Source organism: Plectropomus leopardus, chromosome 16 (genome assembly GCF_008729295.1).
Source record: "Plectropomus leopardus isolate mb chromosome 16, YSFRI_Pleo_2.0, whole genome shotgun sequence".
Classification (NCBI taxonomy): Eukaryota; Metazoa; Chordata; class Actinopteri; order Perciformes; family Serranidae; genus Plectropomus; species Plectropomus leopardus.
Window position 1 is genome coordinate 1,178,779 of NC_056478.1, and position 19,191 is coordinate 1,197,969.

Genomic DNA, 19,191 nt, shown 5'->3' on the forward strand with positions numbered 1-19,191 from the left:
GCGGCTGTGTCAATGGACAGAATTGATAACAGCTTTCTAAAAATTGTTTTTGTTGCTTTGTTCCAGACTTAAATGTCAATTTGTGTGCAGCACATTCACTAGAGCTTTAATTTTTTTTTTACAGATAGAGAAATGAATATAGACAGAAAACATTCAGACAGAAAAACAGTGAAACATACAGTTACATGAAGCGCTTCTGCACAAATCATTACAACAATAATTCCCAAAACTATTATCTACAAATATTCTAAAAGAACTGTGTACTTTATTATTGATTTTATTAATTACTGGAAAAATATGACCTGTATTTAACCCATTATTTGCTGATTCTTGTAAACTATATATTGTTTAACTGTGTATGTGTCTTCAGACAAACTATTTTAATAAAAGTGTTTGCATGTTCAGCGGACCTGCTGTGCGCTCATTAAACGGCTCAGAAAGAGAGGGGTTATGGCAGCAATTAATTGGAATTAATTAACTAGAAGAGCACCAACTGAGCACTCTCAGTGTTCTCCATAATTGGTTCTACTGGGGAACATTGTAGGAAGTTTTGGAGAATTTTTTGAAGTGTAGAATAAAGTCAAATCCTAATTTTTCTCAGTTTTAGGCATCGTTTAGATAGATTCAACAAATTCTATTCTGCCAATGTGACCTAAAATTGACCAATTTGTCGATTATGTGCTTCTATTATTAAAGAAAGGTGTGTCTACAATATTCAGAAAATGACAAAAAAAGAAGAATGATTTAATATCAGCTGCCTCGTAACATAATTGGAATAAATATAATTTGTTTCTGTCCATATCAGCAGGCGTTCAGTGATTCTTATGTTTTAGATTCAGATTAAAGAAGGAAAAAATAAACATTTTGAAAAACATTCATGCACTTTTGGTATCTTGAATCGAGAATCTGAACATACAGAGTAAAATATATAAAGAATTGATGGTGGTGGTGCCTGTTAGTTAATATCACCCAAACACAAACCTGCAACACCAAACACGTCGTGCTTTAACAACTTTTTAACGTCTTTTTAGTAAAACAGCAGATACGGCAGGCTGCAGCAAACAGCCCACGCCCTGTTTGCTGCAGCTCGAGGGGACATCAGATCTTTTGTACCGTTAAATGAAGTTTGGGAACTGTGAGGAGAAAAATCTATATCAATCAATATCACCACTTGACAGCTTTTTCTGTCTCCACACAGTTCAAGACGCCCGTAGCTTTTCCTGTGTGGACAGAGGCGACATGTGAAGGAGACGAGATAAACGTCTCAGGATTGGAGTTTGAATGCAAAATAAAGCCATTGTAGAGACGTTCAGCTACAAGCAAACCAGAAGAAGAAGGCAGAAGTGGCTTAATACTAAAGAGATGCTTCTTGTTGTATGTTTTGCTGAACGCCTGATGAAAACACGACTGAAACTCAGCTGCTTCTTTACTAGATTTAGAATCAACAGTCTCAGTATAGATTATGGACAGACAAACTATCTTCGCTTGGGAAATAAATTGTCAACAAAACATCAAATTTAAGGCTTTTTTTTGTTGAACCATTTAGATTTCTTGCCATTTGCAATATTGTTTCATGAACCAGTGAATTTAATTTCTATTTGCGCATGTTTTTTGTTTTTAATGCATTCAGGACCAAAAGGTCAAACGTTGGTGTCGGGAAAAATTTGACGACTGAAATGAGGACGGGCTGCGTCTGCAGGAGTGACACAAGAAAGTTTGCCTGAAAGATGAAATCTCACTAATATAGAAGCACAAATTAACATTGATGCCCAACATGACCCCAAATTATTGTTTTTTCACTGCAAACGTCAAATATGACATAGTTTAGTGTCGTTGATGGAGAGAAACGTGAAACCGACAGTGTGACAGTGAAGCTGCAGGGTGACAAACACCGTCAGACTCAAACATCCTCCGTGTAAACATCTGTTATTCAGCATTTTGTGAGCAGCGCATGTTTTAACCAGCAAACTCCAACTGATCCACATTACAGGTTTAATTTCGCACCCTGCAGCCAATCAGAAACAAGAATTCAGCCAGGTTCACAGAACAAATCAGAAACTTTCAGGCTGCTGTTTGTTTGCTTTTCCCTGATCGCATGTTTGCACAAGATGCACTTTTTTTTCTACAAGAGCCGCCTTTTTAACGCTGAAAAGGCAGCTGATCAGCGTGGACACAAACCCAATCATGCTTACAGCGCGTCTATAACCTCGTCCCCGCTGCACGCCACGGAGCTGAGACGAGAGGCAGAATTTATCTCCGACAGTCAGCTTCTCCTAAAAAAACTCCTCATCCACTTTCCTCCACCAGGAACCTCTTTTTTAATTCTCGCCACAAAGAAAGAAAACGACTTTCAGTTTGCCGCTTTTAACCAAATCAAACGTTCTCTGCTCTCAAAGCCTCGTGTGATGAAACTGAACTTTTAGCAGAAAAAGCTTTCACTGAGGTACCACAGCAACAGCAGCAAACGTGTTTCCAGCGAGCGTTTGTTCGGCTAATAAAAGACGTTCCCGGCGGACACAGAGCTTCACTCTGTCTCTTTTCTTCTTCTCTGGTTTCTGCAGCAGACTTTTTTAATCTTTTAATTCATTCCCAGTTTTCCGTGCCGGTCTCTGTCCCGGCCTTAAGGACTCTGCTGCTCCATGTTTTCAATCAAAGGGTCTTTCTTCATGAACTGCAGATGTCTGATGGACCTCCACACCCCGACATAGCTGTCACTGACCGACTGAGCGGGGGCGGCGTTCTCTCGGTGGAAGTGCTCCCGCTGCATCTCCAGCGCCTCCTTTTCCGTCATGACGCGCGAATTCACGTCCCCGTCTCCTTGTCCTGTCCACGCCTCTCCGTTAGCCAAATCAGCCGACGCTACGTCCTCTCTCCTGCCACTGCCCAACACTCCCTCCATCTCCGGTTGTCCTGGGTCGGAAACGTCGCCGGTGGACAGACCATCTCCGTTCAGAGCTGGTTTCTCTCTGTAAGGCTCGCCGGGTGGCGCTCCATCCTTCCCGCCCTCCTCCAGGTCCTCGTACAAGCTCTTCTTCTTCGTCTCGTAGTATTTGACCACGCAGTAGGTGATGGAGCCGACGGTGTTCACCACCACGCCGCCGATGAACAGCCCGGTCGGCGCAACGTCGCTGAACGCCAGCATGCCCACGGTAATGGTGGCGATGCTCTTGACGACGCCGACGAAGCTGGTGGTGACGGCGGAGTTGATGTAGGTGCAGTGCAGCGTGGTGAAGTTCATGGCGCAGCCGATGAAGATGCAGAAGACGAAGATGACGGTGATGTGGGGGTCCTTCCAGCCCTCGTACGACCACATGTTGATGGTGTCCAGGGAGATGACGGAGCACACGAGCAGCACCTAAACACCGAGAGAGACGAGAAAAGAGCCAGAAGAGAAGTTTGTGAGAAAAATAGAAATAAAACTTAAGTACAAGGAGAGACGAGGCAGGTTTAGCCCTTTAAAACCTGGGCTAACTGACCGGATTTCCTTTAAAAACACGACGCAATGAGCAACTTAAGAAGAAATGATCCAGAAACAATAAAAAGATAAACAAAATTTAAAAAGTACAAGAAAATTACCTAAATATTTCAAAACAAACATACAAACAAAAACATCAGCAAGTTAAATAAAACAACAAAAAACAACCACAAAAACAAAACAAGGAAAATCCCTTAAAAAAGTGCCTAAAAATTACAATTCTGTGAATAATTTTAAATATTTAATTGTGATTATTGTAAATATAATTCTCTTGACATTTTACCAATTTATCATTTTCTAAATTTAATTAAAAAAAAGGTGCGCAACATTTTTTGCCGAGTTGCTTATTGACTTCTTCCTCGTGTTTCTGAAAGAATCAAAGTTTTATATTATTACAAACATTTACTTGGTGAAACCCCTGATGTAATGTGAATATGTAATAATTAATAATATTTTTTTTTAATTTGGTTTATGTATTGATATTATGTTTATTTGTTATTATTTATTATCTTCTGTGTAGAATTTTATTTTAATTTTATTTTTGATTTATTTTGTATATATTTTTGTCAAATAAAGCTGGAAAAAAGCACAGTGCATAAAAAAAGAAATGCTGAAAGAGTCACAGGTCAACTCAAAGAGCCAAAACATTTTTAAAAACTGCAGAAAAAATTCAACTTTGAACCCCACGCAATGTTTTTTTTGTTTGCTTTGTTTTTTATCAACAAATTATGATGACATAAACCAAACAAAAATCAAGACAAGAAAACAACTTAAAAATACAATCACACCAACTCTGTGCAGTGTTAACGGTTCGTACCGGCGAGGCCATGATGGCGATGGCGTACTGTGCTGTGAGCGGCCCGTACTCGCTGTCCAGGCTGGTCTTCTGGATCAGGACCAGGTAGGAGGCGTGGATGATGACCGCCAACACGCCGGTGACGTAACCGAAGGGATCGCCGGTGAGATCACCAGCACCTGGAGAGGAAGTCCACAGATTTTATCAGTGTTATTTTTTTCCCCTTTTTTATATTTTGGTTCAGTTTCCAGATTGTTACAGCTGTCGCTGACCGACTCGCTCTGATGTTATGTTATTTTAACCCTTTGTAACCTGAACTTATCGGCTTGATTTCTTTCTAAAACACTGGAGGGCGATGAGCATTTTCACAAGAAATGGATCCAAAAGATTTGGAAAAAAGTTAGAAGAAAATTATTGGAAAATATAGAAAATTTTTAAAGGAAAAAGTTAGGTAAAAAAAACAACAAACAAGAAAATGAACTCAAGAAAGTGCTAAAGAAAATCAGCAAATATATAATTATTAGAAATATAGTTTTCTGAAGATTTTTCTACCAAATGTTCTCAGCTAATTTTCAGGTCTTTTTCTTTGTCATGTTTTACACATTTTTTTGCAGGTTGCGGGACGTTTCTTGCCAGTTTGCTTATTAGGTTTTTTGTACTTGTTTTTGAAAGACATAAAACATTTTTTTTTATGTTTTAGAGATTACTGACAAGTCCAAGTCGCTGAGATTAACCCCTTAACAGACACTGTAACTGCACAGTTGAGCTTTTTTGCAATAAAACTTGCATTACTAAAAACTTGGCAAAACCCAATTTCATTTTAAAGTGCTGTATTTACACGATGCAATTTACTATTCTGATTACACTGTAACTATTCTGTTTTTATTATATGAAACTCGATGGGTTTTTTTCTTCCGATTTTGTTATGTGATTCATTATTATTGGTATTCATTTTTTAAAATATTTTTTTGTTTATTTTATGAAGTTACTTTTATTTTCAAATGTTTATTCGACAACATTGACAATTAGTTTTCTCTCTTAATGAGGTTGATGCATTTTGTTAACATATTATATGAACTATAATATATAATTTTTTGCAAAAGGCATTTCTTGTGACTGTTTAAGGGTTAAATCCAAGTCAAAAATCAGTGTTTCCTCCACACGTACTTCTTTACTAATGTTCGATGTTAACGCTTTACTGGTCAAAGTTAACCAAAGTTAATTCCCTGTGGTACTAAAATACTAAAATAAGTTTCAGAAGCTATAATAATTTATTTTTCCTTTAGCTCACATTGAATGAAGTGAACAGGAGACAAATATTCAGCAGTATTAATTTCATGCATGTGTGAGCGCGGCCTCATTTGTGAACATGTGTACTTCCAGGAAGAAGCACAGGTGTGCTCTGTTTGTTTTTTCTATTGTCGAAATGTTGACACGCAGCTTCATTATTAAACATTGAGCTCCTTTTTCTACGGTTGATTTGTTCTCTCATGTTGGTCGTGTAGCAGCACTCTTACAGGGAGAGGATGATAAAAAACAAACAGGAGTAGAGAGAGAAAGGCAGAGTGTGGGAGTGTGAAGGAGGAGTAGAGGAGGAGAAGAGGAGGAATCAGCAGACGTGATGAATGAAGTCAGAAAATGCAGCAGGAGGATAAAAAAGGAAAAAGACGGAGAATTAATCCTTTCTGAGTCTGTGTGGGTGGAAAACTTACATTCACACACAAACACGCAAACTGCAAACCAGCTGATCACACACACACACACACACACACACACACGCACGGACCTATCTACCCACACTAAACATACAAAACACATGAAATAAAATTTCTGAGTTCACATTTAAGTGGGAATTTCTCTCAGATCTGCTCTCATATTTGAAAATATTATAACTGCATCTTAAAATGTGTTTATGTTAGCTAAAGTAAAAAAGCTTTGCGACATCATTTTATACGACATGTTACTGCTGCCTATAGATCTTTTAAAAAGACGTTTTTACAGTCTTACATTTCATATCTTGCTGTTTTTTTTGTCTGATATATTTTTTATGTTTTGTTTTGTTTTGTTCTGTTTTGTTTTGTTTTGTTTTGTTTTGTTTTGTTTTGTTTCTGTTTTGTTTTGTTTTGTGTTGTGTTGTGTTGTGTTGTGTTGTGTTGTGTTGTTTTGTTTTGTTTTGTTTCTGTTCTGTTCTGTTTTGTTTTGTTTTGTGTTGTTTTGTTTCTGTTTTGTTTTGTTTTGTTTTGTTTTGTTTTGTTTTGTGTTGTGTTGTGTTGTGTTGTGTTGTGTTGTGTTGTTTTGTTTTGTTTTGTTTCTGTTCTGTTCTGTTTTGTTTTGTTTTGTGTTGTTTTGTTTCTGTTTTGTTTTGTTTTGTTTTGTTTTGTTTTGTTTTGTGTTGTGTTGTGTTGTGTTGTGTTGTGTTGTGTTGTGTTGTTTTGTTTTGCAGTTCTTTAGTAATGTTTTTAGCTGCAGTTTTCTTTTAGTTTGGATTCTTTCATTCTCTAAACATCAAAAGTGTTAGAAATATTTGTGTTTAGTGTTTTTTGTTTGTTTGTGTTTAACATATCACATGACATTACATTTCAATTTAAAAAAAAGTTCTACAATCTCAGTCTTCAATAACATGTTCTGAATGTTGCTCTGAAAACGTTCTTCCTTTGTTCTCATGTAACGTTGTGGGAACATTTTATAAAAAGCTCATTCTCTGATCTGTCACCTCTCAACATCACCAAAACATCCTCAGAGTGTTGCAGTTTAAACGTTACATCTTAGTCAGCTTTTAACCCTAAAGGAACATTATCTGAAACGATAAACATCCTGAAAACGTTCTTAAAACATTTGATTAAAATTATTTCTTTAAAAAATTATTACAACTTGTAGGTAACGTTAGCCAGTGTTGTGGGAACATTCCCTGCTTGCTGGGTGGTTATATCATCCTGCTGACACGAATACTCACGACAGCACCACATGCAGATTAATCCACTGTAGAAAATAGTCCCCAACAAAGTGACTGTTTCCTCCTGTTTGTTGAATAAAAACTGTCAGCAGCTGTTTGAGGAAATTACTGATGAAACTTTACATCTGTGTTTTTAAATATTTACATTTTCAGCAGGAACTAACGGACTTAGAGCCGAGAGACACTGACAGGACTACAGTATTTAGAGACGAACCAACACAAATGCTAAATGTTGTACAGAGACTTCAAAGCAATTTAGAGCAATTTTTAAAACATATTGATTACATTTTACCAGATTTCTGCTAATATATTGTCCTAAATCCTGCACACTGCAGCTGATTCTGGTTGTTGTCCGTTGGAAGGAAACTGAAAACTGAGCCATAATCCTCCCTGAACTGCTTCTTACACAGTTTTACTACAGTTTAATGTCATACTACTTCTATATCCCACATTTTATAAGGTTTCATTGATGCAGTGAGATCATTTAAAACCACTATATGTACATTTTTTATTCCTAGTAACTGAAAATAATATTCGTGGTCCTCTTTTTTAAGCTAAAAACACACAAAATGTGAAAAAAATTACATGTTCTCACTGGATTAGGTCATGAAAAACATCTGCAAGATTCGAATCTTAAATTATTGAGCGGAATAAAGTCGATTATTACTGAGATTAAACCCCGAATGATGAATAAGTCCATTAGATTCATATTATGCACATTTCACACTTTATGTTTGGACCCCTCCTGCCTAAGAGAGCAGCAGAGCAGATTTATCCAGGAAATGAATTATTTGTAGGTTTTTTTATTGTTTATGACTTCAGGATCATTAACGATAATGAAATAGGAGAATTTACTGCTGTGAAAGACGATTAAAAGCAATTTTACAGGACTGGAGATTAATGCGACAGTTAAACAGATTTACATGTGAGGAAAAGCTGTTTAACCCTTTGAAGCTTGAGCACATGGCTTGATTTCTTTCAAAAACATGCAAACCTAACAGGAAATGGCCCCCAAATACCAGAAAAGTGGTGAAAAAATAAAATTAAAAATTAAAAATGACTTGAAAATAAGACATAACAAGAAAGACAGACAAGAAATTAACCTTAAGAAAGTGTGAAAAAATATTTTTCTGTAACATCACTTTAAATATAGAATAAAAAGAATTATAAATACAGATTTCTAGACTTTGTTTTTCTTTTTGGATAATATCTAATAATATCCTCACAGATACTTATTAAAGTAATAACACTTTTTAATTTAATTTATTTTTTTTGTAATTTGCAGAATATTTTCTGCCAAGTTGTTTTAAAAAAGGAAATCAAACTAATAAACAAATAAACAATAAACAAAATAAATATATGAATAAATGAAAAAGAAAAGAAAGAAAGTGCAAAAAAAGAAAAGAAAATGATAATCTTCTATAACATAATTTCTAACAAAATTTATGTCAATCCAGGTTTTTTAGGGTTAACTGAGAGTCCAAAAGAAAAAACTAAAAGCTGGGGTCAGATTCTGGATCTTTTTTTGGTGAAAGTTAAAGAGAAAAAGAGACAATGATACGGGGATGGAGAAAGTAAGTATGGATCAAATAATGGGGTCATGTGAGGGAGAAGAGGAGAGAGAGACGGAGGAACAAAAGAGAGGAAGAGTACAGATGACGACATTAAGATGCAAAAGAAAGCTGCGATAATCTGAGATTCTCTCAACCAAAGAAACACAAACAGTTCAGGCGTAAAATACTAAAAACAAAAGAAGAGAGAAATGAAGACGGTAATTTAAATGAAAGCTCCAGTGTGTAGGTATTAGGGGGAAATATTGTCAGAAATGTAATATCTAATTAATCTGTTTTCTTTAGTGAACAGTCGGCTGAAAATAAGAATCACTGTGCCTACAGAGATCGCCATGGTTTGTTGTTGTTTTTTGTTTTCTTTTTCATTATTTTTTAATTTACTTAGTTACACTTTAGATCTTTGACAGCTGAGCAAATTGGTGCAATTTGTTTCAGAAACATGGGAAAAAGGCAACAAGCAACTTGGAAAGAATATTCCACAAATTGCAATAAATCTGTGGATTTAGAAAATTATTTTAAAAATAAATAAAACTAGGGAAAAATAAATTTTTTTTAAAAAATCTCTTTTGCATGTCAATTTTCTGATTATTTTCTTGTACTTTTCACTAATTTCTTGAAAACTTGTGGGGTTAAATGTGCATGATGTGTGTTTTTACCAGCAAGCGCAGCTCCACCGGTGGTGATGATGACGGCGGTCACCACTCCGATGGACGGGATGCCGTTCCTCAGCACGAACACGCCAATGCTGAGCGTGAAGAGCGGCAGGCAGCGTTTGAAGACGACGTACATGGGCAGGCTGAGGCCACGCAGAGACCACAGCGTGAGCGTGGACTGCAACGTAGAGAGGATACACACCGGGCCAAACTCCTGCACAGACACACAAATACATGTTTTACACACTTCAGGGGACAATACCTGGAATTAATTTCCTGGAGACTCACCCTGACCTTCACCACAATGAACACATGTAAGCCCAACTCACATCATAATGCTAATCTAACATCACCTAAAAACTGCCATTTTTTGTTGAAGGGGAAAGACTCCTACATGAAAGTCCGGGGTTTGTTGGACCTGTCCACCGCCCTTTTACCCTTTTCTCCTTGTATTATGTCGTTACCGGCAGCATTTCAACCTGAAACCATTCTGCTGTGTTTCATGCCGACATGACAGGTTCACAGCTGTAATACAGCAGCTTTAACCCTTTAAAACCTGGAGTGACATCACTTTTCACAAGTATTTAAACCTTAACAATCTGAGCAAATTTTACTAACTGCTTGCAAATTTTTGGGTCATTTCTTCTTTCATTGCTCGTTGATTTTTTTCCCCACGATTCTGAAAGAAATCAAGACAATTTTCTCAGGTTTCAAAGCAAATAGGTGAGCACACACAGATAGGTGCTGGGTGAACATGTCCTTTTTCTGTCTTTTCTTCTTTTTTAAAAAATTCATTTTCAGTAAAATTTCTTACAATCATTTCTTAATAAATTTTGGGGCATTTCTGTTTTTGTTGCTCATTGTCTTGTCCATGTTTTTAAACTAAATCAAGCCAATTTGCTCACATTTCAAGGTGTTAAACTATTTGACTTCTTTATTGTATCTTGTAAAATAAAAATGTATTAGTGGATGTGTTTGGCTGCTGTGGCTTGTTTAGTCATTTTAGATAGAGCGTAACTATAAGAACTATAATTTAATTAAAAATTAAAACTTACCCTGCTGGCTTATTGCTGTGTGTAAATGTGTGTAAATGCCAGTAAATGCTGTGTGTAACTGCCAGAAGGTAAGTCTGATGACATTATACTGTAGAAGCTGGATGCTAACATTGTGTTAATGTATATTTGTTTAACTAATTTAATCTTATGCTGGTGCGTGTTCAAAGCTAATAAACTCATTCATGCTGTCTGTGTGCTTCGTGTGAGGTGATGTGTTTAAGTCACATGACTCAAATGATATTTGAGCAATGAATACAGTCCTTTGTTACATTAGTTATCTTTTTATGATGCATATTATGCATGGTATTTGCTAAACTGATTGTTATTTGTATTGCTATTACAGACCACAGCCAAATATATCAACCCTAAACAGGACATCTGTATCTGTGTTGTTTATTGGGAACATCACTCTCCTACTATGCCTTGCCACTCTAAACCAGCTCAATTCCCAGAGACGCCCTCTCTTTTTTTTATTGTCCTTTGAGCCAGATTAGACTATCAACCAAGATATGGAACCCACATATGTCCAGCCTGAACCTGAAACCCAACGTGCTTCGCAGAGAGAGCGACACCCCCCCAGTCTACCTGAGTGTCTATGTGGTTGCAACTCTCCCTTCTGTGGGACAAACCCACACCACACAATGGGCTCCCTCATCCCAGAGGAGCTCATCTCAGAGGAGCTCCAACTCTAGGTCCATACGGTCATCTCGCTCATCCATGAGCAGGTTCCCTGCTAATGTTTTCTCCAAGCTGGAAAAAGCTCAGCTCAAAGAGCAAGTGAAGGAGATGGAGCTTGAGGAGTTACAGCAGCAATAGAGGAGGACCAACAAGTAGAATATGATTTTCAGCGACTTCAAACTAAAGCCAAAGAGGCCCAACAGTTACAAGAGGAAGCCATTAAAACACAAGAGTAACTAACCAGACAGCTGGAGAAGCGACGATAGCTAAAGAAGAGAGTGAATGAGCTGAGGATAGCTAAGATGGTTACTTCCCTCCTTAAAGAGAAAACACAGGAACCAAAGGCATTTTGCCAGGAGATCCAGAAATTAGAGAAGATGGGTTACATAGCAGTGGTGCCACCCGAGGTAGCTACATCAACCCCAGAATCCTGGTTTTTACCTCACCATATGGTGCGGCACAACGACAAGGACAGGATTGTCTTTAACTGCTCCTTCTAATATGAAGGGAAGTCCCTCAACGACCTTCTCCTCTCTGGACCTGCCATAGGGCCGTCGTTGCTAGGAGTCCTCATTGGGTTTCAGTAGTACCCAGTCGCAGTGAGTGATGACATCAAAAGTATGTTCCACCAGAAATGCCTTCTGCCAGTTGAAAAACCAGTTCTGCGCTTCACCTGACAGGATATGAAGACGACCGAAGCGCCAAAGATCTACGAATGGCAAGTCCTGCAATTTGGCACTACGTGCAGCCCTTGCTGCACCATCTATGCCCTGCAGCGGTATGTCCAGGACACAAGTGAGTCCAACAGTGATCTCGTTGATTGTGTTGAGCAGTCATTCTATGTGGATAACTGCTTTCACAGCACCCACTCAAAGCAGAAAGCGAAGGACCTGTCGAAGGTCTGCGACAGCTGCTCCATACCGGGGGCTTTGAGACACGCCAGTGGGCCAGCAACGTTCCAGCTGCCACTGAAGATCTTCCACCGGACGCCAGATCAGAGAGCGGTGAGCTATGGCTTTCTCAATCCAGTATGGACCTTCAGGAGCCAACTCTTGGGTTACATTGGGACTGCCTCCACAACTTCCTGAAATACAAACATAGACCAGTGGAGCGAACTGAACCAACGTTGAGGAACATCTATGAAGTACTCGCCTGTCAATATGATCCACTAGGCTACATTGTATTATTTACCACAAGAGCCAAGATTCTTGTTCAAGATCTCTGGAAGGAGCAAATCGGCTGGGATGACCTGATCCAGCCACAAAGCCTGCGAGACAGATGGTTCATCTGGGAACAGGAGATTCCCAACCTGATCCAGATGAAAATCCCCAGATGTTTTGCACCAGTGTCCGCAGACTCATCAACCTCGAGTGGAGATCTTCACATCTTCTGCGACACCTCTGAGAGAGCATATGGGTCTGTTGCTTACTTACGGACAGAAGATGCCCAGAAAGAAGTCCATATCTCCTTTGTCCTGGCCAGATCCCATGTGGCACCTAAGAAGCAACTCTCCGTGCCTCGGTTCGAGCTGAGTGCCGCTCTCACTGGTGCTCAACTAGCCAGTGTCCTTCAAGCTAAGCTTACCTTACCAATCAGAAAGGTCATCCTCTGGTCAGACTCTACTACCGTTCTTCACTGGATCAGGTCAGAATCTTGCCACTACAAAGTTTTTGTTGGTACATGTGTGGCCGAGATCCAGAGCCTTACCGATGTGAACAACTGGAGGTATGTGGAGAGCGTGAACAACCCCGCTGATGATAACACGCAGGGCAAGACCTTAAAGGAGTTGTCCTGACCTCAGAGTTGGCACCAAGGCCCTGACTTCCTGCGTCACACTAAGGACCATTGGACCACCAGCCCATTAGTTTATGCAGAGCCAGAGAATAGCGAACTAAGGAAATCCTTGTTTTGTGGACAGGTGACTGTCGACTCCTGTCCTCAACTCCCTGATGTCAGCATGTTCTCTGCATGGAAGGACCTCATGCAGGCAACAGCACGGTCCCTACACGGGGCGGCCGATCCAAACCCTAACTCGCCCCGCAAAGCAGCAGATTACATCAAAGCTGAGAATCTCCTCTTAAAACAGGCGCAGTTGGAGTCATTCCCAGAAGAGGTCAAGGCGCTCATCTCTGACCGACCTTTACCAACCTACAGTTGTTTCAGCTCCCTATCTCCAGAGTACGATAGGGACACGGGACTCCTCAGAGTCGGGGAGAGGTTATAAAGAGCGGAGCAGCCAGAGCCAGAGACCATCCACCTGGTCTCCCTAAATCCAAAGCATCCTCTTACCAACCTCATCATCCAAGACTTTGATGAGACCCTCCTGCATCCTGGACCCAAAAGAGTCCTGGCGGGGCTGCGTCGTTGGTTTTGGATCCTGCGAGGGAGGGAAGGAGTCAAGAGCTATCCGAGTCTCTGCATGCAGTGCCAGGCATGGCGTGCCAATTCTTCTGTCCCTAAATTTGCCACCTTGTTATCTACGCCTCTATAAGCCACCCTTTTATTTGACTGTAGTTGATTGTTTTTAGAGGTAAGATCGGGCCTAAAAAATCCAGTCCGACCCGACCCGGGCCCGCGGGTATTAAACCCGACCCGGTCCGAGCCCGATCAATTAACTTGATTTGCAGGCCCGAGCCCGAAACAAACCCGAAATTTTATATTTTATTTGTGAGGACTCAGGAGGAGGAGGAAAGGGAGGAGATGCGTCAGTCAGACCCGGACAGAGCACTGCTCCGGGAAAAGGGACTGGTTGCGATTTGTGTGATCACATTTGTGACGATGCCTGTGCATAATGATAACAAATTAAAGCCTGTCTTTTGTAACGAATTCTCCCAGTTAAACAAGACTGTAAGATGCATATTCAATAAACATTTATATCTTTTATATTTGTGTGTCTGTTCTGTCAGGTGTGATAGTTCATGCTTCATTTCGTTGGCAAAATGCAGCAGCCCATTTGACATTTATTTTAATTTCTTCGAGTTGGTAGAAAAAAAACGCAAGTTTTCTTAATGTTAAAATAAACTACATATTTTTATGATCATTATAAATGCATTTACACAATGAAATAACGCTGGAAAAGATTGTTATATTTCTGTGTGTGATATTGTGCTCACATGGACGCGCCTCTCTGACAAGGAGAGGAACAGCAGCAGGAGCAGGTCTCTGGGCTTCATTGTAGATCACAAGGAAGGGCATCTGAGATACACGGGGTAAAGCCTCCAGAGCGCAGCAGGTTCACTATAGTCTTCGTTACCAAAGGCGGAAACAAACAGACTTTAAAAATCCTCCGCTGGAGACTGCGCGCACGGATGAATCCATTCATACATGTTTCTGGACCAGCTGCTGTTTGCAGAAGTCAGACCTGCTGAGGTAGCTGGTCCAGGGCGGTCATCTCGGTGTAAAGTGCGTATTGTGCGGGAGTTCAGTCTCGGGTCTTGTCCTCTTGAACATCTGGCATTGAGCGCTGCGTAAAGCGCGCGCGTGTCCCGAGCCGTGTATTTGGTTATTACAGACTTCAGTCAGCAATGGCTTGTGAAACAGGTGCCACTGCCTCTGGTTGAAAAAGCGGAGCCCTAAAGCTTCCTAGTATGCTTTTGACTGTGAGTGTGTACAGTCTGCGGCTCCTGTTTAGTAGTTAAATAGCAATTACCATACAGCGCCTTCTCTGTTTTATCCAAATGATTTATTTTATAACAAGTATTCCTTAGTTTAATATCCATACATCGTTTTAGTATACATAATATATAAATATATATTTATTAAAAAAAAGTTAGCGAGAGAGAAGCCCGGCCCGACCCGACCCGAACGTAATAATTTATATTTTGGGCCCGACCCGGCCTGAATTTCGGGCCGGGTCGGGCTCGGACTCGGGCTCGGGCTTAAGATCTTACCTCTAATTGTTTTGGCTCCTTTACACTGAAGATTGGACGTTGAACAGAGACATGTTGGGGCATTGTCTATAAGTGCATGGCAACCCATTGTGTACATCTAGACCTACTGGAGAGCCTTGACGCTGATGCCTTTCTGATGTCTCTACAGCGTTTCATCGCCAGAAGAGGCAAACCTTTCGTGCTCCTGTCTGATAATGGAACAAACTGCGTCGGTGGGGCCCAAGAGCTACGTGAGGCCTTTGAGGCCATGGCTCCTCACTTGAAGGAACAGTTGGCAGAACAGCAGATTGAGTTCTGTTTGATTCCCCCAGTGCTCTTGACTTTGGTGGAGCATGGGAGAGAGAAGTGAGGTCCGTGAAGACTGCTCTCAAGGTGGTACTCAAGGTGCAGTCCATGCCCGAGACAATGCTCCGCACAGTTCTTGTGGAAGTGGAGGGCATCCTGAATGCTAAGCCCCTTGACTACGTCTCATCAGACATCGCTGATCCAGATCCCATCACACCTAGCATCCTACTGATGGGACTCTATGACCCTAGTAACACCCTTGGGAGTCACCGATGGCGGCACAGCCAAGTTCCTGTCGACCACTTCTGGTCCAGATTCATTGGTCTTTACCTGCCTAGCCTACAGGAGAGACAGAAGCGGCAGAAAGATGGGAAACACCTCGAACCAAACCAAGTGGTGCTTATTGTAGATCCTCAGCTCCCACAAGTTTTATGGCTGGTTGGGAAAGTGACAGCTACTTACCCTGGAGCTGATGGACACATCCGGACTGCTGCCATTAAGGTTAAGGATCGGACATACATTCCACCAGAAGTTCTTCTGGTCCAGCTCCCAAAGCTTGAAGATGCCGACAAAGATCAACCTACCTGAGTGGTCTTTCTACCTTGGATTTGACTGTCTATGCAGACAGTCAGGGGCAGCTGTGTTAGAAAGGCCACACTGTTAATGTGTTCTTGACTTGTTCATTGAATTAAGTTTCTTTCACTTCTAGTTTGCTTCTCTGAAAGTTGTCATATGTCCCATGCTCTTGAACGCACCATAGTTGTTCTGACGTTATTGAATGCACCACACCTGTGTGTGAAATACTGAAGTTTAGTTTCTTTCCTAATACAAAGGTGCAATGGTACAATAAATGCCAGAAGGTGAGTCTAATGGCATTATACTGAAGTAGTTGGATGCTAACATTGTGTTAATGTGTATTTGTTTAGCTGTGCATATAAACTAATTCAATCGTATGTAATCTAAAACTAATGTAATCTTATGCTGGTGCGTGTTCAAAGCTAATAAACTAATTCATGCTGTCTGTGTGCCTCCTGTAAGGTGATTTGTTTAAGTTATATCACCCAAATTTTCTTTAGTAATGAATAAGTGAGTAATGAATACAGTCCTTTGTTACTTTAGTTATCTAATTATGATGCCTATTATGTATGGTGTTTACTAAATTAATTGTTATTTGTATTGCTATTACAGACCACAGCCAAATATGTCAACCCTAAACATGACATCTGTATCCGTGTTGTTTATTGGGAACTCCTACTACGCCTTGCCACTCTAAACCAGCTAAATTCCCGGAGACGCCCTCTCTTCTTTTTACACACATATATATATTAGTTTCAAGTTTGTTTGTGTTTTATTTTCAAATAAATTTCTTAAAACTTTTTACTAATTTCATGCTATTTTTTGACCATTCCTGGTTGAGGTGCTCATTGCCTCCTCTCCATGCTTTGTGTGATATAACAAAGATCAGAATACTTTTTTCTATTTTTGTCAAAATATCAGCCATTGAATGATAAGTTAGAGAGAAAAAGACGAGCTGGCACATTTTAAAGGGATTTTTGAGGCTACACTGCCGCCACAAGCACACTGGAAATCCTGTTTGGGAATCCCCAAATGCTGATTTTGGTCACGTTTTTTTTTTTTTTTTTTTTACCTTGGTGAGCTGAAAGCTGAACGGCGGGACCTTGACCTTCCCCAGCCGCCGGAGCACCTCCAGAGTGAGCGCCGCGGTGCTGCTGGTCAGCAGCTGGATGAGCGTCAGGAAGCTGAAGTGATAATTGGTGATGAGGAACTTGAGGAGGATGTTCAGAGAGCCGGAGAAGACGCCGTGCGCAACGGCCACGGAGATCCCCAAAAAGCGGCTCTTCAGCACATCCATGGTGGCTTACTGGCGGCTTTAGAGAAAGTCATACAGGAGACAGACAGCTGCTGGTGATGCCGGCGGTCCCTGCTGCCACTGCCCGGGCTGGAGAGGTCCGGTCTGCGCCGTGAGGGTGAGGGATTTTACGCACAGCCGCACTGCTGCCGGACGGAGAAACCGGAGGAGAGAAAAGCTGCAGAAAGCCACTTTTGCACCAAAAATAATCTGCACTCTTAAGATTTTAGCAGAAAAAAGAGTGAAAGAGAAATCTTGGGGTGCAAAGAAGAGATCCTCTGTCCGGCTCTGCTGACGCGTCTGTCAATCTTTTTTTTTAGTTAAAACTGCAGCTTTTTTGTTTTTTAGCTGCACGGAGTCAAAACACCCAAAACCTCAGTATTGTTCTGTTTTAGTTTCCACTCACTCATCTTCACCAGCTGCAGACTTCATCAGGGACTTTTTCTTTGCGCGCCTGTGCCAAAAAGAACAAAATTAATAAATAAATAAAAAGCTCCGGTGACTGAGAAAGAAGAGAGAAGAAGAAGAAGAGAGGAGGTGATTCCTGCAGTGAGTACAGTGGAGGAGCAGCAGATGTGCAGGAGGAGTACAGTAGAGGGGAGGTCGTCCTCTGAGAGAGCTGCGAGTGAAATATGACATTTTGCCGCAGCGCCTCCTGGCTGTGCAGAGAGAGGACGACCTCCCCTCTACTGTACTCCTCCTGCACATCTGCTGCTCCTCCACTGTACTCACTGCAGGAATCACCTCCTCTCTTCTTCTTCTTCTCTCTTCTTTCTCAGTCACCGGAGCTTTTTATTTATTTATTAATTTTGTTCTTTTTGGCACAGGCGCGCAAAGATCCACAGAACAAAAAAAAAAAACTTAAAAAAACAGTCTGAATGATCTCAATGAGATTCATTCATTCATTTGTTCCTGGGTTTAACCCTTTAAGATCTGGAGTGACATCAGAATCAGAAAAAACATGGGAAAAAATGCAATAAATGTCTCGCAAATTGCAAAAAGGTGAAGAGAAAATGACCTAAAAACAGCTGGATATTAATTTTAAAAATATGAAAAAAAAATGTCAAAATTAATGATTAGAATTGTACATTTAAAACTATGTTTACAGATAATATATATAAATGTCATTAAAAGTATAATGTATCTATATCTATATAAATGTTTAAAAAAAAAATGTTTTCAGCATTTTTTTGAAGTTTTTTTTAAACTTTTTTTTTTTTACAATTATTATTTTTAGGTAATATTCTTGCAACTTTTTACTGATGTCCAAAATAATTATTAGAATTATTCATTTCAAATTATGTTCTAGAAAAAAATCTCTATATATATTTTAGCATTTCCAGGTAAATAAAATCAACATTTGGTCCCAGCTTCTTCTCTTTTGCTGTTTTTCTGTTTTATGTGATTGCAAACTGAATTTTTGTTGAGTTTAATGTTCTATAAAAGTGTATCAGACATGTTTTTCCTGACATTTTACTGACACTTTCTGAGTTATTAAGAGGAAAATAATCACTGGTGAAAGAATCCGATCCTTTCTATGAGCAGCCGCTCGTCCTGCTCGTGTTCAGTGTTTGCAGATTTGTACTGAATGTTCTGAGCTGCTCCTCCGTGTTAATGCGCCTTTACAGAATCTCTGGATTTAATCTCGTATCTGTTAATTTTCTGATTTATTTCATCACATAAATCCTTTATCTGTCACGCCGATAAAGCCGATCAGAAGTGAACTTAATTGAACTGTGAGGAGACACAGAGAGGGCGCAGTGAGGTAAACAAGACAAGAAGAGCACACGGAGAGTTAAACTCTTCTTGTGCAAAATGTTTAAGTTCCCCAGAGGATGAATTCTATACGTGCAGAATGATATTTAATCATGCAAAATAAATAAATAAATAAAAATCTTGACTGATATCCATACATTGATTGTGACAGGTCACCTAGTGGAAATAGCATGTATTTCCTCCATATGC

The 19,191-nt window shown here is 40.0% G+C and overlaps 1 protein-coding gene across 1 annotated transcript; it reads right to left on the reverse strand.

Annotated features, from left to right (window-relative positions):
- Positions 1–2,472: 2,472 nt before the first annotated feature.
- On the reverse strand, positions 2,473–17,878 carry LOC121955702 (solute carrier family 35 member D3). Its single transcript, XM_042503759.1, has 4 exons — positions 17,005–17,878; positions 9,452–9,662; positions 4,293–4,450; positions 2,473–3,355 (listed from the first exon to the last, which is right to left on the reverse strand). Exons 1-4 carry the CDS (start codon positions 17,227–17,229, stop codon positions 2,621–2,623), a joined length of 1,329 nt encoding a protein of 442 aa, XP_042359693.1. The 5' UTR covers positions 17,230–17,878; the 3' UTR covers positions 2,473–2,620.
- Between the last annotated feature and the right edge of the window lie 1,313 nt (positions 17,879–19,191).